At 33.3% G+C, this 26,065-nt stretch overlaps 2 protein-coding genes across 2 annotated transcripts; both read left to right on the top strand.

Annotated features, from left to right (window-relative positions):
- The first annotated feature begins 601 nt into the window (after window positions 1–601).
- Window positions 602–14,340, top strand: LOC141392094 (uncharacterized). The gene is made up of 2 exons (XM_073965051.1): window positions 602–2,102; window positions 14,102–14,340. The coding sequence occupies exons 1-2, from the start codon at window positions 602–604 to the stop codon at window positions 14,338–14,340; spliced, it is 1,740 nt and encodes a 579-aa protein (XP_073821152.1).
- LOC141393807 (32 kDa beta-galactoside-binding lectin-like) lies at window positions 12,981–18,135 on the top strand. Its single transcript, XM_073967308.1, has 4 exons — window positions 12,981–13,057; window positions 16,903–17,056; window positions 17,124–17,705; window positions 17,826–18,135. Exons 2-4 carry the CDS (start codon window positions 16,956–16,958, stop codon window positions 18,100–18,102), a joined length of 960 nt encoding a protein of 319 aa, XP_073823409.1. The 5' UTR covers window positions 12,981–13,057; window positions 16,903–16,955; the 3' UTR covers window positions 18,103–18,135.
- The last annotated feature ends 7,930 nt before the right edge of the window (window positions 18,136–26,065 follow it).

The following is a 26,065-nucleotide window of genomic DNA, read 5'->3' as shown; positions in this document are numbered from 1 at the left end:
TGTTCTCAAAAATATTCCTTAAACCAGATTTAAAATAATCTTTAAAAATCTTCGTTTATTAACAAAAGATTTTTACAATAATTCTTGTTCACTGTTCAAAAAAAAATCTTTTTACCATTCTGTTTTATTCCATAAAAAATTGATTGCCTTTTAGTTGTAAGAAAAATTCAATTATGTTAATTACTATTACAACCTAAACGAGTGGGGATATCCTAATCTTATCATGAATCTCTTGAAAACACCCATTTGAAATGTTAATTGAAACAATTAACATAAAAATATTTATTTTGTTCAGTTTCTGATTTCATTGTATGACAATCTCAACATTGAAGTCAACATGTACGCGACTCATCGGCTGGTTGCAATTTTGTTCGCCATATTTCTCCAAATGATCAACCCCCAAGCTGAAGAAAATATTTGGAATTTAAGAAAAGTGCAAAGTGGAAATATTTCAAAAAATTATTGCGATGCCTTATTGTTCGACATAGAAAGAGAAAAAGCTTTCCATACAATTTTGCTATACAAAGCTGATGGAGCGGAGCCGGAATATTTGCAACAACTTTATGATTGTAAAGTGTTTGCCTCAACTCCTCGCCTAAATATGGTAAGGGACAGTCTGGTGCCCATTGGTGATATCTACAATACGGAAATTCTGACCATAATTTTCATGCATCAAATTGTGGATAAGGAACTTATAAAGAGCGTTGCCCAAAGTTTGGAAAACATAAGACAAAGTCGTATACTGATAATTACCTCTCAGTTGGAACCAAGTGATGAATTTCTGAGGCAATTGTTGGCCTTGTGTGAACTATATAAAATGACAAATGTCATTTTGACAAGTGAGCAATTTGTTAAAAGTGGCGAATTTTATCTGCTGCAACCCTACCCATCATTTAAATGGCAACAAGTCCGTCACTGGGAAATAAATGGGAAAATATTTTATCCCGAAAATTGGTACAATATGCACAATAAAACCCTTTTTACCCAACCGGATAATTCATTACCCCAAACCTTGGTATTTGAAGATGATACGGGCCACCTGCAGCTCAGTGGATTTGTGGCAGAATTCATATTTCTGTTTGCTGAATATTACAATGTCAGTTTGCAATTTCGCAAGCCTTTGAAACTCAATGGGGCTGTGCATTTTAAAGAAATCACCTTAATGGCCAAAGAGGGTGTTTTGGATATACCCATGGCTTTGGATGCTGGAGGTAGGGGAAATTGGCACGACATCACTGATACGCTGTTGCTTAATAGAGTGTCATTTATGGTGCCACTCTCTTTGCAGTTGAATGTCAACGAAATTTTCCATCTGCTGTTGGACATACGATTTTTCATCATCATCTGGGTGGCCTCGTTGGTATTTTCTTCAATTATTGCCCTCATTGATTATGTTTTCCAACGAATTACCCTGAATTGGAAATTTCTCGTTAGTGATGAAGTATTTCCCGGTATATTGGGTCAATCGTTCAATGAACGTTTCACCCGGATTGTGGGTCTGAGAATGATTTATTTTTTCATTGCCTACATTGGCTTCATACTGAACACCGAGTTTTCCGCCAAGGTTAATAGCTATTTTACGTCTCCGCCCTACCACAAGCAACTGGAAAAACTCAACGATTTTCAGGATTCCCCAATTAGAATACAACTACAAGCTCCGGATGCCATTATAATGCATATATGGCTTGAAAATTGGCAACACATTGTCACCATCACCGAGAATTCTTCAGATTTCCTCTGGAATCGTCAAAATTTTAATACCTCCTACGGCTATGTGGTACAGACACCGCTGTGGGATATTTACGATGGTCGACAACAATATTTTCGTCGCAGGGTCTTTCACACACCGCCGGCAATGAATTTACACGATATAATGATGTGGGGCATACCTCTGCCAAGTAATTCACCCTATAAGGAGCCATTGAATCACTTGATTCATTTGGTCGAACAAAGTGGTCTAATGGATGCATGGCTGGCAACCGTCTATGGGCATATGGTAAAGCTAAAACTTGTACCCTTAAATGATCCCAACGCCAACAAGGAGCATTTGCATTCGCTCATGGTAGAAGATTTCTATTGGATTTGGTGGTTGCTGACCATGGGTTGGATTTTAAGTGTATCTATATTTTTCGTGGAAATTTTGTATGGAATAGGTTTGAAAAATTTAAGGATTTAAAATTAAATAAAATGAATGGATTTTATTGCACCGTTAAATAAAAAAATTCTTAAACAAATACGGCACTTACATAAATAATTTTAAAAAAAATATTTTTTCAAGGGCAATCAATAAACGTGGATTTTTAATAATATTTTTTCAAGCATACCACAGAAGTGCATTTTTTTAAATATTTTTTCCCAATGGCATCAGAACAACAAACGTGGATTTTTTTAATTTTTTTAATAATCGTGGAGTATTTAAAAATCATATTTTTAGTAATAGCCGTTTTTTAAACTATTTTTTAATAATCGTGTATTTTAAAATGGGTATAGGGTGACGTAGGGGATGGAAGATACCAAGCAACGGTCCTGACCGGTTTTAACATGGCAAAGCCCAGGATTTATCTTGGTCCCTCTTTCATCTCAAGTGGACACTGACCTCCCCGTGGTGTCACCTGGGGAACTGCCTTTAAAGCCCGTTAAAGGTAGTGAGCTAACATGTGCCGCGCGTGCACCCATAAGAACGTTAAAAACTTGGGTTTGGGCGTCGGGTTAGTAACCCTCCCCTAGGAAAAACAGCCTACTATGAAAAAACGAAAGAAAAGAAAAACAAACCCCTCTAAAGTTGACGAACCCCGCAAACGTTTTAAGGACCATGATCTGCGAATCTGCACCTGGAATGTTCGCACTCTTTATAGAGAAGGTGCAGTCTTCGCATTGGCAGACGTACTTGAAAAGTACAAGACCGATATTACTGCCATACAGGAAATACGATGGATTGGGAAAGGCGTCACAACAACACCTAAAGGTGACGCACTGTATTATAGCTGCCATGACGTAAAGCATGTGTTTGGTTGCGGATTTGTAGTTAGTCGGAGACTAAAACATCTGGTATCCAGCTTCACTCCAGTGAATGAAAGACTTGCTGCAATTCGGCACCTCCGTAAACACAACAAACGACATCAGTTGTGAAATAAAAAGAAGAATTGTATTGGCCAACAGATGCTACTTTGGTTTAAGTAAGCAGTTTAAAAACAAAGCCACATCTCGTCAAACAAAAATAACGCTCTACAAGACACTGATACTACCCGTGCTGATGTATGGCTCCGAAGCTTGCTTGGTGTGTTTGAGAGAAAAATTCTTCGAAAGATCTACGGACCAATCTGCGATGACGGTGAATATCGACGTCGCATGAACCACGAGCTGTATCTGCTATACAACGACATCAATATAGTTAAACGTATCGAGATGCAGCGATTGCGTTGGCTAGGCCATATCATAAGAATGAGCGATGATGAACCCGCTAAAAAGGCGTATGAATACATGCCACATGGCGGTGCACGCAGAATTGGCAGGCCAAGGAATAGATGGCGCAAACAAGTGGATGATGAGATGAAAAGGCGCGGTATTCCAGAGTGCAAAGCAACAAATAGAGAGGAATGGAGATCTCTTCTTAGTTCGGCCTATAGAACAAATGTTCTGTAATGGGCCAGCTAAGTAAGTAAGTATTTTAAAATAATTTTTTAATAATAGTGGATTTATTAAATTCATTTTTTTAAGGATCGTGGAATTTTTTTTAAATTATTTCTTTAATAATCGTGGATTTTTTAAATTATCTCTTTAATAATCGTAGAATTTTCTAAATTAATTTTTTATAATTGTGGATTTTTTAAAAAATATTTTTTAATAATCGCGGATTTTTTTAAAAAAATATTTTAATAATCGTGGATGTTTTAAATATTACTTTTTTAATATTCCTGGATTTTTTAAAATTTATTTTTTAATTAAAAAAAATTAAAAAAAATTGTTTAATAATCGTGAATTTTTAAAAATTATTTCCTGCCCACTTGTAATGCGAAAAAAAGCTTGTTTACATTACTTTGTAAAGGGTTACGTATTGACTATCGGATCCAAATTTTTGCTGGGTAATAATCGTGCATTTTTTAAAAATATTTTTTTTAATAATCGTGGATTTTTTTAAATTATTTTTTAATAATCGTGGTTTTTTATTTTTTTAATAATCTTGGATTTTTTTAAAATTATTTTTTAATAATCGTGGATTTTTTAATAATTATATTTTAATAATCGTGAATTTTTTAAAAATTATTTTTTAATACTTATTTTTTTAAAATCACTTTTTTAATAATCATTGACTTTTTAAAAGCTATTTGTTTAATAATCGTGGACTTTTTAAAAATTATTTTTAATAATCGGCTTTTTTTAATATTAAATTTTTTAAAAATAATACTTGTAATAATCGGGAATTCTTTAAAAATTTGTTTTAATTATAGTGCATATTTTAAAAAATATTTTTTAATATACGTGGATTTTCTAAAAAAAATTTTAATAATCGAGGATTTTTAAAAAAAGATTTTTTAAAAATTGTTTCCTAATAATCTTGGATTTTTTAATAATCGTGGATTTTTTAAAAATATTTTTTTTTAATAATCGTGGTTTTTTAAGAATTACTACTTAATAATCGTGGATTTTTTAAAAATATTTTTTTTTAATAATCGTGGTTTTTTAAGAATTACTATTTAATAATCGTGGATTTTTTAAAAATATTTTTTAATAATCGTGGATTTTTTAAAAATATTTTTTAATAATCGTGGATATTGATTTTTTTCTAATAATCTTGGATTTTTAAAAATTATTTTTTAATAATCGTAGACTTTTTAAATATTATCTTTTTAATAATCGTGGATTTTTTTATAATCGTTATCTTTTTAAAAATTATGCTTTTAATAATAGTGGATTTTTATACCCTACACCACTATGTGGGGAGGGTATTATAAGTTGGTTTTGGCCAAAAAGTTTGTAACGCATCGAAATAATGGTCGTAGACCCATACTTATATATACCAAAATGAATGTCTCGACGAGCTGAGTCGATCTGGCTATGTGTGTCCGTCCGTCTGTCCGTCCGTCCGTCCGTCTGTCCGTCTGTCCATCTAAACCTTGTAATCACGCTACAGGTCGCAATTTTTATCGGATCGTCACGAAATTTTGGATGTTGATGGGGGTCCCGGAGGGGAAGAAGCCTATTGATTTTGGTGGTGGTCGGATAATATTTAGGGGTCGGAAAGGGCAAAAAACTTAGGTACATAAAAAGACAACGTTTTTTTCCAAAGCCAATATCTCAGCTTCTGTATGGGGTATACCAAAAGCAAAACCTGACAATGAAAGCAGAAAATATCACCTTTCTAGTGATGTAAAGTAGGTGCTCGTAGGTGATCAAACAACGAAGATATCGCAATAGTAGCAAATAAAACCCCAATTTTTATTTTTGCGATTTTAATTATATTGACAAATATCACAGCTCTGGTTGAAAATTTTCCAAAAGCAAAGCCTGACTATGAAAGTAGAAGATCCCGTCTTTACAATGATGCAAACTAGGTCGGCGTAGATAACCATATGACGGAGATATCGCAATAGTCGGTAATACATCCAATTTTTCTATTTTTTTGGAAATCACTCTACAGGTCGCAATTTTGATCGGATCGTCACAAAATTTTGAGGGTTAATGGGGGTCTCACAGATGAAGAAGCAAGTTGATTTTGGTGATGGTCGGATAATATTCAGGGGTCGGAATGGGCAAACACTTATTTCGAGAAAGGTCAACGTTTTATTTTAAATCCAATATCTCTGTTTCTTTAAGAAGTATATCAAAAGCAACACCTGGAAAGGAAAGTAGAAAATATCAACTTTACAACTATGTAAAGTAGGTTGTCGTAGGTGGTCAATCAGCAATGTTATGGCAATAGTCGATAATGCATCCCATTTTCCGATTTTTTTGTAATCACGCTACAGGTCGCAACTTTGATCGGATGGTCACGAAATTTTGGGGCTTAACGGGGGTCCCACAGAGGAAGAAGCCTACTAATTTTAATGATGGTCGGATAATTTTCAGGGGTCGGAATTGGCAAAAACTTATTTGGAGAAAAGGTCTACGTTTTATTTCAAAGCCAATATCTCTGTTTCTTTAAGAGGTATATCAAAAGCAAAACCTGGCAAGGAAAGTAGAAAATATCACCTTTACAACGATGTAAAGGAGGTTGTCGTAGCTGCCCAAACAACAGAGATATCGCAATAGTCGATACTGCATCCCATTTCCCGATTTGTTTGAAATCACGCTACAGGTCGCAATTTTGATCGGATCGTCACGAATTGTTTGGGAGTTGATGCGGGTCCTACATATGAAGAAGCCTATTGATTTTGGTGATAGTCGGATAATATTTAGGGGTCGGAATGGGGAAAAAGTCATTTGGAGACAAATTCAAAGTTTTATTCTTTGTGAATGGAAGAAGAAAATATTACCTTTACATTGGTGTGAAGCAGGTTGGCGAAGGTGAATGTCAAACAAGGGAGATACCACAATAGTCGGTAATGCATCCAATTCTTCCATTTTTTGCAATCAAGCTACAGGTCGTAATTTTGATTGGATGGTCACGAAATTTTTGTTGCTTATGGGGGTCCCGAGACAAAGAGGCATAGTATTTTTGGTGGTAGTCGGTTTATATTCCCTATAAGAAATGTTTACCAGTGAAAAGCTTATGCACAGGGGTAGTGGTGTAGGGTATCACATGGTCGGCCCCGTCCCGACTATAGCCTTTGCTCACTTGTTTAAAAATGGTTTTTTAATAATTGTGGATTTTTTTAAATTTTTTTTAATAATCGTGTTACTACTATTTAATAATTGTGGATTTTTTTAAATTATTTTTTTAATGATCGTGGATATTTATTATACCCTACACCACTATGTGGGGAGGGTATTATAAGTTGATTTTGGCAAAAAAGTTTGTAACGCATCGAAATAATGGTCGTAGACCCATACTTATATATACCAAAATGAATGTCTCGACGAGCTGAGTCGATCTGGCTATGTGTGTCCGTCCGTCAGTCCGTCCGTCCGTCCGTCTGTCCGTCTGTCCATCTAAACCTTGTAATCACGCTACAGGTCGCAATTTTGATCGGATCGTCACGAAATTTTGCATGTTGATGGGGGTCCCGGAGGGGAAGAAGCCTATTGATTTTGGTGATGGTCGGATAATATTTAGGCGTCGGAATGGGCAAAAAACTTATGTGGGTAAAAAGACAACGTTTTTTTTTTTTATCTCAACTTCTATACGGGGTATACCAAAAGCAAAACCTGACAATAAAAGTAGAAAATATCACCTTTCTAATGATGTAAAGTAGGTTCTCGTAGGTGATCAAACAACGAAGATATCACAATAGTCGCAAATAAAATCCAAATTTTCATTTTTGCGATTTTAATTATAATAACGATTATCACAGCTTTGGTTGGGGACTTTCCAAAAGCAAAGCCTGTCTATAAAAGTAGAAGATCCCGCCTTTACAATGATGCAAACCACTTTTTTGGAAATCAAGCTACAGGTCGCAATTTTGATCGGATCGTCACGAAATTTTGAGGGTTAGTGAGGGTCACACAGATGAAGAAGCTTATTGATTTTGGTGATGGTCGGATAATATTTAGGGATCTTAATGGGCAAAAAACTTATTTGGAGAAAAAGACAACGTTTTTTTCCTAAGCGAATACCTCAGCTTCAATATGGGGTATACCAAAAGCAGAACCTGGCCATGAAAGTAGAAAATATCGCCTTTATAATGATGTAAAGTAGGTTTTCGTAGGTGACCAAACAACGAATATATCGCAATAGCCTCTAATAGAACCCAACTTTTTATTTTTGCGATTTTAATAATAATGACGAATATCACAGCTTCGGTTGGGGGTCTTCCAAAAACAAAGTCCGACTATGAAAGTAGAAAATCCCATCTTTACAGTGATGCAAAGTAGGTTGGCGTAGGTGGCCACATAACGGAGATATCACAATAGTCGGCAATACATCCAATTTTTTCATTTTTTTGTAATCACGCTACAGGTCGCAATTTTGATCGGATCGTCATTTTGGGGGTTAATGGGGATTCTACAGAGAAAGAAGCCTATTGATTTTGGTGATGGTCGGATAATATTCAGGGGTCGGAATGGGAAAAAACTTATTTGGAGAAAAAGTCAACGTTTTATTTCAAAGCGAATATCTCCGCTTCTAAAAGGGGTATATCAAAAGCAAAACCTGCTAATGAAAGTAGAAAATATCACTTTAACAACGATGTGAAGTAGGTTGTCAGAGGTGGTCAAACATCAGAGATATCGCAATAGTCGGTAATGCATCCCTTTTTCCATTTTTGTGCAATCACATTACGAAATTTTGATCGGATCCTCACGAAATTTTGGGGGTTGATGGGGGTCTAACAGAGAAAGAAGCCAATTGATGGTTGGCATACATCCCACTTTTCCATTTTTTATTTGGGTTGTACTGTCGATGGACTTAAATGCGTTTCAAAAAAATTGACCTGTGTTAATGAAGACATTCAGAGCAAAGGCGCTAAGCTATTCCAATTTTAATATTTTGAATTTTATTAGTCAAAAGCTTATGAACAGGGGTAGTGGTGTAGGGTATCACATAGTCGGCCCCGACCCGACTATAGCCTTGGCTCACTTGTTTTTCTAATAATCTTGGATTTTTTAAAAATTATTTTTTAATAATCGTAGACTTTTTAAAAATTATTTTCGTGGATTTTTTTAATTTTTTTTTTATAATCGTTGACTTTTTAAAAATTATGTTTTTAATAAATAATTTTTAATAATCGTGGATTTTTTTAAAATTAGTTTTTTGTATTAGTGGATTTTTTAAAATTATTTTTTTAGTAGTCGTGGAATTTTCAAAATTTTTTTTATTAATCGTGGATTTAAAAAAAAAATATTTTTCCAATAATTGCGGATTTTTTAAAAATTATTTTTCTTACAATAGTGGATTTTTTAAAATTATTGTTTTAATAATCGTGGACTATTTAAAAATTATTTTTAATAAGCGTGGATTTTTTAAAAATTACCTTTTTAATATTCTTTGATTTTTTTAAATTATCTTTTTAATATTCGTGAATTTAAAAAAAAAATAAATTATTTTTTTTAAATATTTTTTAAAAAATATTTTTGAATAATCGTTGTGTTTTTAAAAATTATTTTTTAATAATCGTGAATTTTTAATTTTTTTTATTATTTTTGAGTTGATTTTTTTAAAACAATTTTTTTGATAATCGTGTATTTTATTAATATTATTTTTTTAATAATCGTGGATTTTTTAAAATTATATCTTTTATATCCGTGGGTTTTCTTAAAATTATTTTTTAATAATCGTGGATTTTTTTTAAATTTTTTTTATATAATTTTAATAATAATTTTTTTAATAATCGTGAATATTTTAAAATTATTTTTTTAATAATCCTGGATTTTTTAAAATTATTTTTATAATATTGATGGAATTTGTTAAAAATATTTTTTAATAATCGTAGAATTTTTTTAAAATATTTGTTAATATTCTCGGATTTTTTTAAAATTATATTTTAATAATCGAAGAACTTTTTTAAAATATTTTTTAATATTCTTGGATTTTTTTTTTTTAAATTATATTTTAATAATCGTGGATTTTTTAAACTATTTTTTAATAATCGTGGATTTTTCTTTAAATTATTTTTTAATAATCGTGGAGTTTTCTTTAAATTATTTTTTAATAATCGTGGAGTTTTCTTTAAATTATTTTAAAATTATTTTTCTAAATTATTTTTGTTATAATCATAATTTAAAAAAAAAAAATATTTTTATAATCGTTGATTTTGTAAAAACTATTTTTTAATAATCGTGGATTTAACCCACTTAGCGCCAGAAAAAATTTTTTTGGAAAATTTTAAATTTTCTTATTGAATTCAGTTTTATTTTTATTTTTAAGCATTTTTTAAAAAGTAACTTTTTTTCTTAAAACTTACAGTTTTTCCGGAATCGGGTGTCCGTTAAAACGGACAGTGGCAAAATCCACTACCGTAAATTTGTATGGGAAATTGGTGTTTTTTACAAATATGTATAAAGTAAACTTCATTTTTAGTCGTACGCACAAAGCCAACTGTTTTATATTTTTAAAGATATTCTCTATCTTCTTCATTTTATAAAATATTTCCATCGTACGCCCTAAAGAACGGCATGTTTACTTTATCCGTAATTGTAAAAAACATCAATTTCCCATACAAATTTACGGTAGTGGATTTTGCCACTGTCCGTTTAAACGGACAGCTAACTTTGCAGTGTAATACAGAAGAATTGTTGCTTTGTATTCACAATTTATGTTTTTAGAATAATACTTTCACATCTTTTCTAAATAATCTTTGCGTTGTATAAGTGTAACTTATCTAATTATGTGTTTTTTACCATTGTAAGAAAATCAAAAAATCACTTCACGAAAAGGGTTATTTTTGTGACCGAACCGCGAAAAACTACGCAGGTCAAATGTCAATTTATGAACGGGGAAGGACAGACATATGAGTAAATAATTAGAAAATACAAAAAACCCCGCGATAAAACACGTATCTAACTGTTTTTAACCTGCATTTTTGTGCACATTTTTTGCTGGCGTTTAAACGACCAGTGGCTTTAAGTGGGTTAAAACAAAATAGTGTAATAATCTTGGATTTTTTTATAGTAATAATATTCGTGGATTTTAAAAAATTTATAATTTATTTTTTTTTTAAATATTTTGTTAAAAAATGTGTTTTGAATAATCGTGGTGTTTATAAAAATTATTTTTTTGTGGACGTGAATTTTTATTTTTTTTTAAATTATTTTGTAATAATCGTGGATTTTTTTAAAACAAGTTTTTGATAATCGTGTATTTTATTAATATTGTTTTTTTAATAATCGTGGATTTTTTAAAGCAAGTTTTTGATAATCGTGGGTTTTCTTAAAATTATTTTTTAATAAACGTGGATTTTTTAAATTATTTATTAAATAATTTTAATAGTAATTTTTTTAATAATCGTGAATATTTTAAATTTATTGTTTAATAATCCTGGATTTTTTGAAAATTATTTTTATAATAATGGTGGAATTTTTAAAAATATGTATGTATAAATCGTGGATTTTTTAAAACTATTTTTTAATAATAGTGGATTTTTGAAACCATTTTTTTAATAATCGTGGATTTTTCTTTAAATTATTTTTTAATAATCGTGGATTAAAAAAAATATTTTAATAATAGTGGATTTTTTATAAACGAGGATTTGTTAACAATATTAATTAATGTTTATGAATTTTTAAAAAAATGTTCTATTAATATTCTTGGATTTTTAAAAAAAAATTTTTAAAATCGTGAATTTTTTAATTTTTTTAATAATCATGGAAATTTTATTCTTTTTAATAATAGTGGATTTTTTTATTTTTTTTTTAATAATCCTGGATTTTTTAAATTATATGTTTAATAATCATGGAATTTTTTGAAACAAAAATCTGTTTAATAATCGTGGATTTTTTAAAAATTATTTTTTAATAATCGTGGATTTTTTAAAAATTATTTTTTAATAATCGTGGATTTTTTAAAAATTATTTTTTAATAATCGTGGATTTTTTAAAAATTATTTTTTAATAATCGTGGATTTTTTAAAAATTATTTTTTTAATAAACGTGGATTTTTTAAAAATTATTTTTTAATAATCGTGGATTTTTTAAAAATTATTTTTTAATAATCGTGGATTTTTGAAAAATTATTTTTTATAATCGTGGATTTTTTAAAAATTATTTAATAATTGTGGATTTTTTAAAAATTATTTTTTTAATAATCCCGGCTTTTTTAATTTTGTTTTTTAAAAGTGGATTTTTTACAAAATATTTGTAATAAGCGGGAATTCTTAAAAAAATATTTTTAAATTATCGTGGATATTTTAAAAAATATTTTTTAATATACGTGGATTTTCTAAAAAATATTTTTAATAACGAGGATTTAAAAAAAATTCAATAACCGGGGATTTTTTAAAAAATATTTTTTTAAAAATCTACGATTAAAATATTTTTTTTAAAAATCCACGATTAAAATATTTTTTTAAAAATCCACGATTAAAATATTTTTTTTAAAATCCACGATTCAATAATCTTGGATTTTTTAAAAAGTATTGTTTTAATTAGCGTGGATTCTTAAAAAAAATTTTAATAATCGTGTATTTTTTAATAATAGATTTTTTAGAAAATTTTTTGTTAATAATAGTCGAATTTTTTAATTTTTTTTAATAGTCGTAGATTATTTTAATTTTTTTAATAGCCGCGGATTTTTTAAAAACTATTTTTTTAATAATCATGGATTTTTTAATTTTTTTTAAATTGTGGATTTGTTTAAAAATTATTTTTTAATAATCGTGGATTTTTCAAAAATTATTTTTTTAGTAATCGTGAATTCTTTAAAATTAATATTTTTTAATAATCGTGAAATTTTTAAAATTAATATTTTTTTAATAATCGTGAAATTTTTAACATTAATATTTTTAATAATCGTGGATTTTTTAATTTTTTTTTAGAATTATTAAAAATATTTTTTTAGTAATTATTAACAATATTTGTGTGGAATTTTAAAGATTATTTTTTATAACTATTTTTTAATAATATTTAATTTTTTATATATTTTTTAATCGTAAATTTCTATAAATATAATCGTCTATTTTTAAGAAACATTTTCCATAATCGAATTTTAAAAAATATATTTTTTCAAGGGCCATCTGACCAATAAACTGTATTTCTTATACAATAATTTTCCATCGGTCTTCAGATCAAACAATGTAGATTCTTTGATGGATATATTAATCAGGAATATTTGCTCAGCTTTGGTTTTGAGGCTATTTTGTTAATAACATCAATTGTTTGACTTTTTGCCAACAGTGTATGTCTTCTCTGTTTTATTTTGCTTTGCTTCTAAATTTCCCATTGGCATAAATACCTTTGAACTATTTTACGATTTGTTCAGTTTTAATAGAATAGTCGGTTATAGCATATCTGGGCCAGAAAACAAACGGTAATACAACGGTTTAGATTTATATATACAAATTTCATTTTATGGTTATTAAAATGAAAAACTTTTAAGCCGTCGAAACGTCTCAATATAATTTCGATTCAATAAACTTATTAGTTTCAAGACCGGGTCATCTTGTAATATCCTCTGAAGATATACTAAACTCCAAAGTGACCAATTTGCTGGGAAAAAGTCCCCATTATTCTGTACACTATTTAAAAGAAAAAATATAAAAATTAAATGAAAAATATTAAATAAAAAATAAATTTACGAAATGGAATTTTAAAAAATATTTATAAAAATAATTGAAACAAATCTAAATTAAAAAAATATGTGAAAAAATCTTATCATGTAATTAGAAGCAAGAAACGGAACTCTTGCAGATCTGGCAAAGTGACAAAAAATAGACAAGTGATTCGTTCAATTATCGCGTGCATTTCGTGGTGACCAATCAATTGGTTTAAAAAAATGTTCTTCCGCTCTTTAAAATTAAATTTATTTGTTTATGTTTTCTTACAGCAAAACAAAGCGAAACAAAAAAGCAAAAAAAAAAAGAAATTTGTTGTTGACCTAGTTCTATCGTAGAGAATTATTGAAGGTCCTCACAGCAACCATTCGGATCACATTTTCTTTGGCCTTGAAACACGATCGCGTCTACCCACAATGTTGCTTTTTTAATTTAGGGCGGGTTGTTCACTTTTGTCCCGATAAAAAGAACAAATAATTAGCCATCTTTGCCGAAAGCTTAATACCCTCACCCTATGATTGTACAAAAAACAGTAATAGGAGTTGTGGACTTGGATGTCCTGATTTTCGTAGTTGACATAAGAACATTTGGAAGTCTCCACGGCAAACCTTTAGGTGTTTTGTGGTGTTGTCAACATAACCGGTGGGCCTAATTATTCCACTGATAGACCTATGTGATGTGGCAGGTTCCTCTCTTCTTAACCTTTCAGGCTTTTGACAAAAAGAAGCAGACCACTCGGCTCGTTTTCGTACAAGGCCATGAAAGATTCGCGCATGATTCGAAGTATTTTTTCCCATTAGCGTTGGGCAGCGACACAGAAAATACTCAATTATCTCTGTTGCCTGCTCGTTCTCGCACAACCCGCAATAATCGATTTCTATTTCTGTGTCATTTGCAAGACATGGATCTGATATTGCAGTGCCTAGCGCCGGACTTCCTCGGCAAAAGCAGAAATGTGATTCTGTGCTTGGAGAGGTTTTGCCAGATTACCTTGGAACCGGATTTGTTGTCGCAAATATTGCTAGCCTTATCTCAGTAGTGTTGTTCTCATGAATTGGCAATGACCAAGTTGGCAATTGCGATATCTTGTGACTCCGATCCGCGTAACGTTTCATTTCCTGCAATATTACAGTGATCCGAAACCCAACACCAAGTTGCGGAGTTACGGAACCCAACATTCAATGCAGTCCTGCAGCCCAAAACAGTCGCAAACTTGATTGTGTGGGATTTGATTGAGCGGCCCTCGACTTGACGTAGATAGTCAGCGGTCCATTGATGTCCTCCTCCCTAATGTTTCTGCGACATTTTTCATTGTAAAGAATTCGACTTGAAAGGCAGTACTATTTTTGTTCAGCTTATATGAGAGTCGTAGTTCAACCTGTTCCACTCTCCGCCTTAGAGCCGTCCGTATAAATCTCTATACCGTTTAGAGTGTTGTGGGCCCATGCTTCTCAGGCCTGGATGAGTAAAGCCACCGTCTTCGGTCTTCTCCCACACAAAGAAGACGACGAAGAAGACACTGTACGACCTTTTGGGTAGTTGAGGGTGAGTTCTTTCGAACTTCTCAACTGCCTTTAGGTACAGCTGTATCAATTCCCCATCTCTCTTCGTTAATAAAGAGGGTTCCCTGACTACTTTACTTCTCCAATTTTGGATGCCACGTTTTTTGATATCATCTTCAAGTTGGTATTTCTATTGGAGTTTTACCCTTCCATTGGGGCGTATATTGTCAAATGGCTCGTGTTCATATGCCTCACGCTTGGAATAAAACTTTTGGAATTCATTCTGGCTTCTGAACATTTCACCCTGCCAATTATCCAGGTCATTATTTTTTCTTCAGAAGATAGGTTCTCTTCTCCCGCCGAAATGGCTGAAATTTGGCACCAGATATTCCCCGATATATGTCCACCCCTTCATATAGCCTCCATAGAGCGGTACCTCCCGATTTTCGGTATTTTGTAGATTGTGACCTCAATATCTCATCCAAATAACTCAAGTTTGGTAGTAAGTCTTCGCTGGAGGTGAGCAATTTTCCACCCGAAATTTGTCGGTATAGCCCCCATAAATCGGTACCTCCCGATATATAGCCCCATAGATCGGTACCTCCCGATTTTCGGTATTGGGAAGGTTGTGGCCTCAACATACCACTGAAATGGCTGAAATTTGGTTTTTAGTCTTGGTTGGAGGTTAAAAACTTTCTACGTGAAAACTTTTGGTATATGTCCACGTCTTCATAGAGCCCCACCTAAGATTTGTCGGTATAGGTCTAAGCCTTCACACAGCCCCCAAAGAACAGTACCTCCCGATATTCGGTATTTTGAAGGTTTATTATTTATTTATTATCTCACTGAAATGTCTGAAATTTGCCATTTGGTCTTCGTTAGGGGTATTAAACTTTTCCCCTGAAATTTCTAGGTATAGGTCCACATCTTGATATAGCCCCCATAGAACGGTACCTCCCGATTTTCGGAATTTTGAAGTTTGTGGCCTCAACATACCACTGAAATGGCTGAAATTCGGTTTTTAGTCTTGGTTGGAGGTTAAAAACTTTCTACGTGAAAACTTTTGGTATATGTCCACGTCTTCATAGGGCCCCCATATAGCGCTGCCTCCGAATTTTCGGTATTTTGAAGTTTGTGGCCGCAATATAAAACCCAAATGGCTGAAATTTGGTATTTAGCTATCGCTGGGAGTTTACAACTTTTCACCTGACATTTGTTGGTATAGGTCCCCGCCTTCACACAGCCCCCATAGAACAGTACCTCCCGATATTCGGTATTTTGAAGGTTTTACACTCATTATACCACCGAAATGTCTGAAATTTGGTATTTAATCTTCGTTAGGGGTGTTAAATTTTTCCATTGATATTTGTAGGTATAGGTCCACATCTTGATATAGCCCCCATATAAGGGTATTTTCCGATTTGCGGTATTTTGAAGATTGTGGTCTAAATATGCCACCGAAATGGCAAAAATTTGCTATATTGTCTTCGTTGTAGGAATAAAACTTTCTCTCAGAAATTTGTCGGGGTATAGATCCACACCTTCATATAGCCCTTATAGAACGGAACCTCCCGATTTTCGGTATTTTGAAGCTTGTGGCCGCAATATCCAACAGTAATGGCGGAAATTTGGCATTTAGTCTTCGTTGGAGGTATAAAACTTTCCCCCCAGAAATTTTTCGGTACAGTTCCCCGCCTTCATATAGCACCCATATAGAACGGAGTCTCCTGATCTTCGCTATTTTGAGGGTTTTAGCTTCATTATTCCCCCGAAATGACAAAAATTTGGTATTTAGTCTTCGTTGGAGGTATAAAACATTCACTCAGAAATTTGTCGGTAAAGGTCCATGTTGTTGCGGGTGATGGAGGATATAAAAAGTTCGTCCCGGCCGAACATATCGTCGTTCTTACTTCTGTTTCTATTTTAAACAGTTAGTGGCGCCCAACATGGGTCTTTGTAGTGTGATTTTAAGCAATAGGTTTGACTCTCAAACTCGTATTTATGTTCAACCTTTGAATTCAAATCTCCCATGATGGAGATATTCTCAATAAAATTACACCGATTGCCCTGACAGTCCTCTCCTTTTTTTATATTTTCAGTGCATAATAGATTTGGAAAAGCCAAACAGAAGCTCTACAACAAAAAAATAACAATGGAACGTTTTACTACGGAATTCAATGGAACTTTATCGCAGCATTTGGATCGTGGGCAATATTTTGAAATTGAATTTGAGACCATAGAGAATCCCAAAAAGTAAGCAAAAACACCCACAATTTTAGCTGCAATGGCAAACTTATCAATTCTGTTACCTCCCTTTCAGAACTCAAATTTCCTTTGCCAAGGAGAAATTAAATAAGGATCAGGATACCGATATTGGAATGCAATTAGTTTTGAATTATGTCAATAATTTGATTTCGGCCAATTCCCGCTATGGCGGTGAATGGGTTAATGCTGTCGAAGATCAATGTGAAATAGCACGCATATGGCGGGAGCCTATTAAACTCACCATTCACTTGTGGGAGGAAAGTTTTCACGTTGCAGTAAATGGCAAACATCGGCTGCGTTTGAATTATTGTGGCAACATCCACTTGTTGCAAGCAGTGCAAATTGATAATGATGTGAGGAGGATTTTGCGTGTTGACCATCGTAATACATATCCCACACCGTGGCCGCTGTGGTGTCGGGTTCATGCACCATATGGTGATGAGGTGAATTATTTTAGTTGTGATGTACCGGCGCCACCCTATCAGGGTCTAATGATTGTCATACGAGTTCGTTGCTTTGGTGAACGTGGACGTTTGAATATCAATACGAAACATGAGGTGCGAGGAAAGTTGTTTGCCCACATCAGCATACGATTTGATGAGAATTGTGTTGTGCGAAATAATATGGTGGATAATAAGTGAGTATTATTATTCGTGGATACTCATGGATCTAAGTAAGACCACAGAATCGTCATCATCATCAATGGAATGTCCTATTTTGCAGTTATTTTCTTATAATTTTTTTATATTCCTTTCAGATATGGCGAAGAAGATCGCAACACCGATTTCCCCTTTGATTCCGATCGTGAATTCCGCCTTGGTATTGCCTGCGGTGAAAAGGCATTTCTGCTGGCTTGCAATGGCATGAACATGGGTTCATTCACCTATCGAGATACCAGCGATTTGAAATTATCCACCGTCGGTGGTTTCAATATGTACAGTACACAGGGTTTAATGTTTAAGGTTACCGAATTCGATTATGTACCTTTGAATGGTCCCGAATGTAAATGCTATGAGAGGCACACAATTAATTAGAATCGAATAAAGTGAATAATAAAAATAACAAAAGACGAGCTTTTATTTATTATAACTTAAAAAAAATTTCCTAAGTCTTCCAATGATGATTAGAGTTCGAAAAAATTTTGTGACTTTCTTTGGAAGTTGGAATACTTTTTCAAAACGTGGAGTTTTTAAAGCATATTTTTTCAAAACAGGGATTTTTAAAGAATATTTTTTCAAATAATATTTTTCTTCAAAACGTGGATTTTTAAAGAATATATTTTTAGGTAATACTTTTTCAAAAACCTGGATATTTTATACAATAGTTTTAAAACGTTGATTTTTCTAAATATTTTTTTTCAAAACGTGGATTTTTTAAAGATTTTTTTTACAAAACGTTGATTTTTTAAAGACAGTTTTTTTCAAAACATAGATAAAAATGTTTTTTTTTTTTAACGTAGTTTTTCAAAACGTGGAAATTTTTAGGAATATTTTTTAAAAATGTGGATTTATAATCAATATTTTTTTCAAAACGTGGAAATTTTAAAGAATTTTTTTTTTCCAAAAAACTGATGTTTTTAAATATATTTTTTCAAAACGTGGATTTGTTGGAAGATTAATTGTTTAAAGATTATGTGTTTTTTTTTTCAAAACGTGGATTTTTTAAAGGATTTTTTTTATTAAAATATGATTATTTTATATATTTTTTCAAAATGTGGATTTTTTAAAGAATATTTTTTCATAATGTGTATTTAAAAGTATTTTTTCCAAAACGTGGATATTTTAAAGAATATTTTTTAAAAAGGCGGATTCTTTAAAGGAAATATTTTTTCAAAATGTGGATATGTTAAAGAATATTTTTTTCAAATTGTAATTTTTTTTAGGAATATTTTTTTAAAACGTTGATTTTTTTAGAAAATATTTTTTCCAAATGTGAATTTTTTAAAAATATGTTTTTTTTCAAAATTTATTTTTTAAAGGGTATTTTATAATGTGGATTTTTAAAAGTATTTTTTTTAAACGTAGATATTTTAATGATTTTTTTCAAAACGTTGATTTTTTAAAGAATATTTCTTAAAAAGTCGGATTCTTTAAAGAAAATATTTTTTTCAAAACGTGGATTTTTTAAAGGTTATTTTTTAACAATTTAATTTTGTTAAGAATATTTTTTTCAGAACGTAGATATTTTAGAGAATATTTTGTTTTTTCAAAATGTGGATTTTTTAAAGAATATTTTTTACAAAATGTGGATTTTTTAAAGAATATATTTTTTCAAAACTTGGAGTTTTAAAAGAATATACTTTTTCAAAACGTGAATTCTTTAAATAATATTTTTTTTCAAAACGTGGATATTTTAAAGAATGTTTTTTAAATGTGGATTCTTTAAAGAAAATATGTTTTTTTTTTCAAAACCTGGATTTTTTAAAGATTTTTTCTCAAAATGTAGTTTTTTAAAGAATATTTTTTTCAAAATGTTGTTTTTTAAAGAATATTTTTTCAAAATGTGGATTTTTGTAATAATATTTGTTCATAACAAGGTTTTTTAAAGACTATTATTTTTAAATGTGGATTTTTTAAAAGTATTTTTTTAAACGTAGATTTTTTAGAGAAAATTTTTTCAATAAGGCGGATTCTTTAAAGAAAATATTTTTTCAAAATGTGGATTTTTTAAAGAATATTTTTTCTTCAAAATGTGTATTTTTTAAAAATATGTTTTTTTCCAAATTTGCTTTTCAGAACGTGGATTTTGTAGAGAATATTTTTTTCAAATTGTGGATTTTGTAAAAAATATTTTTTTTTTAATTTTGATTTTTTAAAAATATGTTTTTTTCAGAACGTAGATTTTTTTTGAGAATAATTTTTCAAAACGTGGATTTTTAAAAAATAATTTTTCAAAACTTGGATTTTTAAAGAATAATTTTTCAAAACGTGGATTTTTAAAAAATAATTTTTCAAAACTTGGATTTTTAAAGAATAATTTTTCAAAACGTGGATTTTTAAAAAATAATTTTTCAAAACTTGGATTTTTAAAGAATAATTTTTCAAAACGTGGATTTTAAAAGAATATTTTTTTTAAACGTTGGTTGTTTTAAGATTATTTTTTCAAAACGTAGATTTTTTAAAGAATATTTTTTTTTCAAAACGTGGGGTTTTTAAAGTGTAGTTTTTCAAAACGTAGATTTTTAAAAAACGAAAGAAAAGAAAAACAACCCCCAATAAAGTTGACGAACCCCGCAAACGATTTAAGGACCATGATCTGCGAATCTGCACCTGGAATGTTCGCACTCTTTATAGAGAAGGTGCAGTCTTCGCATTCGCAGACGTACTTGAAAAGTACAAGGCCGATATAACTGCCATACAGGAAATACGAAGGATTGGGAAAGGCGTCACAACAACACCTAAAGGTGACGCACTGTATTATAGCTGCCATGACGTAAAGCATGTGTTTGGTTGCGGATTTGTAGTTAGTCGGAGACTAAAACATCTGGTATCCATCTTCACCCCAGTGAATGAAAGACTTGCTGCAATTCGAATAAAAGCTAAATTCTTCAACATCAGCTTTATTTGCGCTCATGCTCCCACTGAAGAAAAGGACGAACAGACCAAAGATATATTTTACGAGCGCTTAGAAGAAACATATGACAGTTGCCCTGCCCATGACATTAAAATCATTCTAGGCGATTTTAATGCCAAAATTGGAAAGAAGAATATCTTTGGCCCAACAGTCGGGACATTCAGCCTCCACAGTGAAACATCTGACAATGGTATGAGGCTGATAGACATTGCAGCTGCAAAAAATATGGTAGTTAGCAGTACCAGATTTAATCATCTCGATATTCATAAGGGCACCTGGCTGTCTCCAGATCAGAAAACAAGAAATCAAATTGATCATGTTGTGATAGATGGAAGACATTCATCGAGCGTGTTGGATGTACGATCGTTCCGAGGCGCAAACATTGATTCGGACCACTACCTTGTTGCAGCAAAGGTACGCACCCGCTTAAACGTAGCAAACAAAGTACGAACAGACATAACACGAAAGTTAGACATCGGTAAACTAGCCCAATTGCTTAATCAAAGCACTCCTCATCCCGATAACATATCAGTGCAATGGCAAAGCATTGCCCACTCCATGCAAACGGCCGCAAAATCCATACTTGGATACCAGAGGCCTCCACCAAGGAATCAGGAGTGTCGTGCTGCCACCGAAGAGAAAAATGCGGCATACAGGGCTACTTTACAATCCGTAGCAACGCGTAGCGCACGAGAGAGATACAGGGAGAAAAGGAGAGAGGAGAAACGTCTTTTCCGCAGGAAAAAGAGAGAGATGGAAAAGCGGGAGTGTGAAAAAATCGAGATGTACAGGAGCCAGAATGAAGTCCGAAAATTCTACCAAAGAGTCAAGCATCAAACTGATGGCTTTGGTACAGGCACATCCTCCTGTAGAGACCAGCAAGGTAATTTGGTAACTGATACAGATAGTGTACTCAGGATATGGAAAGAACATTTTTCAACACTGTTGGTATCCAATAGCAGCGAAGACGACGAAGATACCACAGTCCCAATCCCAGAAGATGGTATTGAATGTATACCGCCCAGAGAAGATGAGGTAAAGACAGCAATAAATCGGCTGAAGAATAATAAGGAAGCAGGAGCTGATGGCTTACCAGCCGAGCTGTTAAAAACCGGAGGCGACACGCTGATAAGGTGTATTCATCAGCTAGTTAGCACCATCTGGCTGGAAGAACGAGTACCCGACGATTGGAACCTGAGTATCCTGTGCCCCGTCCACAAGAAGGGAGATAAGACTGTATGCTCTAACTATAGGGGCATAAGTCTACTCCCTATTGCCTACAAGATCGTGTCAGGGATATTGTACGAACGACTAAAGCCTATGGTCAACGAGATAATTGGACCATACCAATGCGGCTTTAGACCTGGCAAGTCCACCATTGACCAGATATTTACCCTGCGGCAAATCCTGGAGAAGACCCAAGAAATGCAGATCGACACCTACCACCTTTTTGTCGATTATAAAGCAGCCTTCGACAGACCGCAGCGTTCAAAGGTATTCCAAGCCATGTCTGAATTTGGTATCCTCGCAAAGCTCATCCGGCTTTGCAAAATGACTTTAACTGACACGAGGTCCTCAGTTAAAATAGGAAAGAACCTCTCCGAAGAGTTTGGTACCAAAAGAGGTTTCAGACAAGGAGACAGCCTTTCGTGTGATCTCTTTAACATCCTGCTTGTAACGTCAAAAGAAGTAACACAATCTACACCAATAGTCACATGTTACTGGCTTATGCTGATGATATAGACAACATAAGCAAGTAACATGTGACTATTGGTGTAGATTGTGTTACTTCTTTTGACGCTACAAGCAGGATGTTAAAGAGATCACACGAAAGGCTGTCTCCTTGTCTGAAACCTCTTTTGGTACCAAACTCTTCGGAGAGGTTCTTTCCTATCTTTATGAAGGTCGAAGAAGAATCTGCTAAAGTGGGTCTGGCGGTAAACGGTGAGAAGACCAAGTTGATGGTGTCGACGCGCAATGCGTCCATTGAGCTCGGACCGACTGTGGAAGTTGGTTCCTATAATATTGAGGTAGTAAAAGACTTCGTCTACCTCGGCACCTCCGTAAACACAACAAACGACATCAGTTGTGAAATAAAAAGAAGAATTGTATTGGCCAACAGATGCTACTTTGGTTTAAGTAAGCAGTTTAAAAACAAAGCCACATCTCGTCAAACAAAAATAACGCTCTACAAAACACTGATACTACCCGTGCTGATGTATGACTCCGAAGCCTGGGTACTTGCGCAAGCAGACATGGCAGTGCTTGGTGTGTTTGAGAGAAAAATTCTTCGAAAGATCTACGGACCAATCTGCGTTGACGGCGAATATCGACGTCGCATGAACCACGAGCTGTTTCTGCTGTACAACGTGGATATTTTAAAGAGTAGTTTTTCAAAACGTAGATTTTTTAAAGAATATTTTTTTTCAAAACGTGGGTTTTTTTAGAGAGTAGTTTTTCAAAACGTAGATTTTTTAAAGAATATTTTTTTTTCAAAACGTGTGTTTTTTTAGAGAGTAGTTTTTCAAAACGTAGATTTTCTAATGAATATTTCCCTTCGCACTTCTACAGCGTCGACAAATTTACGAATTTCTTAGAATGTACGATCGGGTTAAGCAATACGAACAGATGTTATTCTGTACCAAAAAATTTTAATTCTGTTCAAGCAAGGTAGCTTACGAAATTGGGAACAATCATTCGAAAAATGCATCTAATCGCAAATTTCGGAGAATGAATACGATTTGATCCTGCAACTGATCGATTACCACAAGGATTTGTAGCCGCAATGGTTGATGGTCTAACATAAGTTATTCTGTACCACAAATCGAATTCTTTTCACGCAAGATAGCTTATGACATTCAGGCCAATATTTCAAGCAATGCCTCTGCTCGCACACTGCACATTTCGGATAGTGAATACTATTTGGTCCTGCCACTGATCGATTACCACGAAGAAAGGTATCCGCAATGGTTGATGACCGGCCTTCCTGGGACCGTTAATGTTACCGATTGGATGGCTTGACACCTCAGATAAGACCCCTTATGAGGAGCCGTAACTTCGATGACCCCTCCTGAGTGAGAATGTCGAGATCCAAAGGTGCGATGTTATTATTTTCAAATTCTCTCCCTCTCTTGCAATTGGGAGCGAAGCGGTCATCGTGCCAGCTGAACTATCTAATCTTGATCGGTCAGTATAACCAGCTTAACTACTGGACGATTTACGATACGGTATTCAGTTTTCACATCCGCGACTCTTTCATTACCGACAGTTCTCGGTTAGACTATGACGAAACGATTTTGATTTGATTTTTGCAGCCAGTTTATTCCAGTTTCGAACATAGGGTTTCGACATTTCGTATGACCTTTTCCAGCAAGATGTTAAATAGGTAACACGATAGACTGTTACCTTGTCTGAAACCGCATTTGGTATAAAAAGATTCCTAGAAATTATTTTTTCTGTTTAATCAGCTGAGTCGTATGCCTCTGTAGTTAGATTCGTTGAAAGTTTTTTTTTTCCTATCTAATCAGCTGACATTGTGTGATTTACATTTTCGAACATAGGGTTTTAACATTTGATATGACTTTCTCCACCGAAATGATAGTCCCAATTTACATTGGGCGAGTTTACTTGCGGGAATTGTCATTTTGTAGGAGAGAGAGGTGAGGCATATGGTAACCCTTTGTCTCTCAACACCCTCTCTCACCTACAAACTGACAATTGCCGCAAGTAAACTCGCCTAAAGTAAATTGGGACTTAAAGAGGTCACACAATAGACTGCCACCTTGTCTGAAACCTCATTTGGTATAAAAAGATTCGTAGAAAAAATTTTTTCTGTTTAATCAGCCGAGTCTTATGCCTCTGCAGTTAGTATAAACCATCTTGTCTCATTTTTTGGCCCACTGGACCTAGCAGCTTTATGTTCTAATTCCTAAAGCCATCAACTTACACATACTCCTTTTTCGTATGTCGCCACGGATTTTGAACAGTTCTTGCGCATTATTGTTCTTTCGCCGATTAATTGCTGTCATGTCCTCACTTTGGCTAAGTGGTAAAAACTCGATGCCGGGTAATTTGGATTGGTTCTGGGGCATTTTCCTAGTCGCCAATGTGTGATTCCAAACAAAAAAATGGTTAAATGTTCCTTCCAAATCGTCAATACGCTGCAAGTATCAGTGATCAGATCTGTCCATTTGAAAATATGCGCCGTGTCGTGCGTTCCCTGCCTGCATTACGGAATAATTCTGGCTTGGTACCGTTGAAAATTGTTGACCAACCTGGTATCAGTTGTGTCAGAATGGTTCTGGCGGCTCTGCACTGACAGCATCCTTGTCTACTGATGCAGATGGTCCACACTTCATATCTGGACATATCCGCTAGCGGTTTATAGGGCGTTATTTTGAGTGGTTTGCAAGACCTTTCATGTAGAAGATAGAGACGTATATGATAAACAGCAAGGGAGAGATCACACCCCCTTGCGGTACACCTTGTTTAACTTTTCGATTCTTTGATTTCCACATGTGCTGTCATTAATGTAATTACATAACTATTTCTTCGTCGAGTGGAGTTCCCACATGCCATCAAACAACACTGCATGCTCGACTGTGTCAAAAGCCTTTGACAAGTTTAGGGCTACTACGATCGTCCTTTCGGTAGGTCTTGCTTAATTTAAGCTATTTGCAATGTTGTTGACGACATCTGGCGGGGCTGTGGTGTTGCTGTGTGCAGCATAAAGATGGTCGGTTATGCTGGGTAGCAGTAGAGAGATTCCAAAACCTTTTCTGACAGTGATAAGGGGGAGATCAGATAATATGTATCTCCTTCGCTAGCTGGCTTGTCAGGTTTTCGTAACGGAATTATCCCCGCAATTTTTTTAAATCTCTGGAATCACTGACCTATTAACCGATAGGTTCAGGATTTCTTCTAAATAGCCTTTTGCAGCTCGCCCAATGTACTTCAGCATAAGCATGGAAACTCCAATGCCGTACTAATTCCTTCGAAGTATCGTTTCCATGTATTGGTTTGTTTTGCTACCACGATTAAAAGTTCGCCTTTTTCATTGTTGATTTCTCTGTTACTTCTTGAGCTTCGAGTGTGTTAGTTTTCCGACTATTTCAAAAAGTTTGCGCCAGCAGCACATTCCGTCTCGGTTGTAATTTCTAGCAGTTCGTTTAATAGCCTTCGCTGAATTTTTCCACATTAATCTCTGTGGTGGATCGTTTAGCATCTGTTGATTTCTTTTTTCTATTATATTACATGATTCGTCTGTGATCCATGCTTCGTATTTGTATTACTTTCGTATCCGCTACTTTCGTTTACGACTTCTCTGAGTTTGGTGAATACATCTCCCTACGTCTGATTATTGTTTGCTAAAAAATGTTCCCTCGATGACCACTACTTTCCTCTCATTATTACTTCTGTATCCGA

Source organism: Musca autumnalis, unplaced genomic scaffold (assembly GCF_047663935.1).
Source record: "Musca autumnalis isolate F117 unplaced genomic scaffold, ASM4766393v1 scaffold_2, whole genome shotgun sequence".
NCBI classification, from domain to species: Eukaryota; Metazoa; Arthropoda; class Insecta; order Diptera; family Muscidae; genus Musca; species Musca autumnalis.
This window is presented reverse-complemented; position numbering and strand designations above follow the sequence as displayed.

Bases quoted from the DNA above. Each gene is read 5' to 3' on its own strand.
- LOC141392094 (XM_073965051.1), top strand. From the start codon at position 602: ATGGTAAGGGACAGTCTGGTGCCCATTGGTGATATCTACAATACGGAA. The intron at 2,103-14,101 runs GTTGGATTTTAA...TTTTCCCATTAG, and splicing joins TTGGTGGTTGCTGACCATGG to CGTTGGGCAGCGACACAGAA.
- LOC141393807 (XM_073967308.1), top strand. From the start codon at position 16,956: ATGGAACGTTTTACTACGGAATTCAATGGAACTTTATCGCAGCATTTG. The intron at 17,057-17,123 runs GTAAGCAAAAAC...CCTCCCTTTCAG, and splicing joins ACCATAGAGAATCCCAAAAA to AACTCAAATTTCCTTTGCCA. The intron at 17,706-17,825 runs GTGAGTATTATT...TATTCCTTTCAG, and splicing joins AATAATATGGTGGATAATAA to ATATGGCGAAGAAGATCGCA.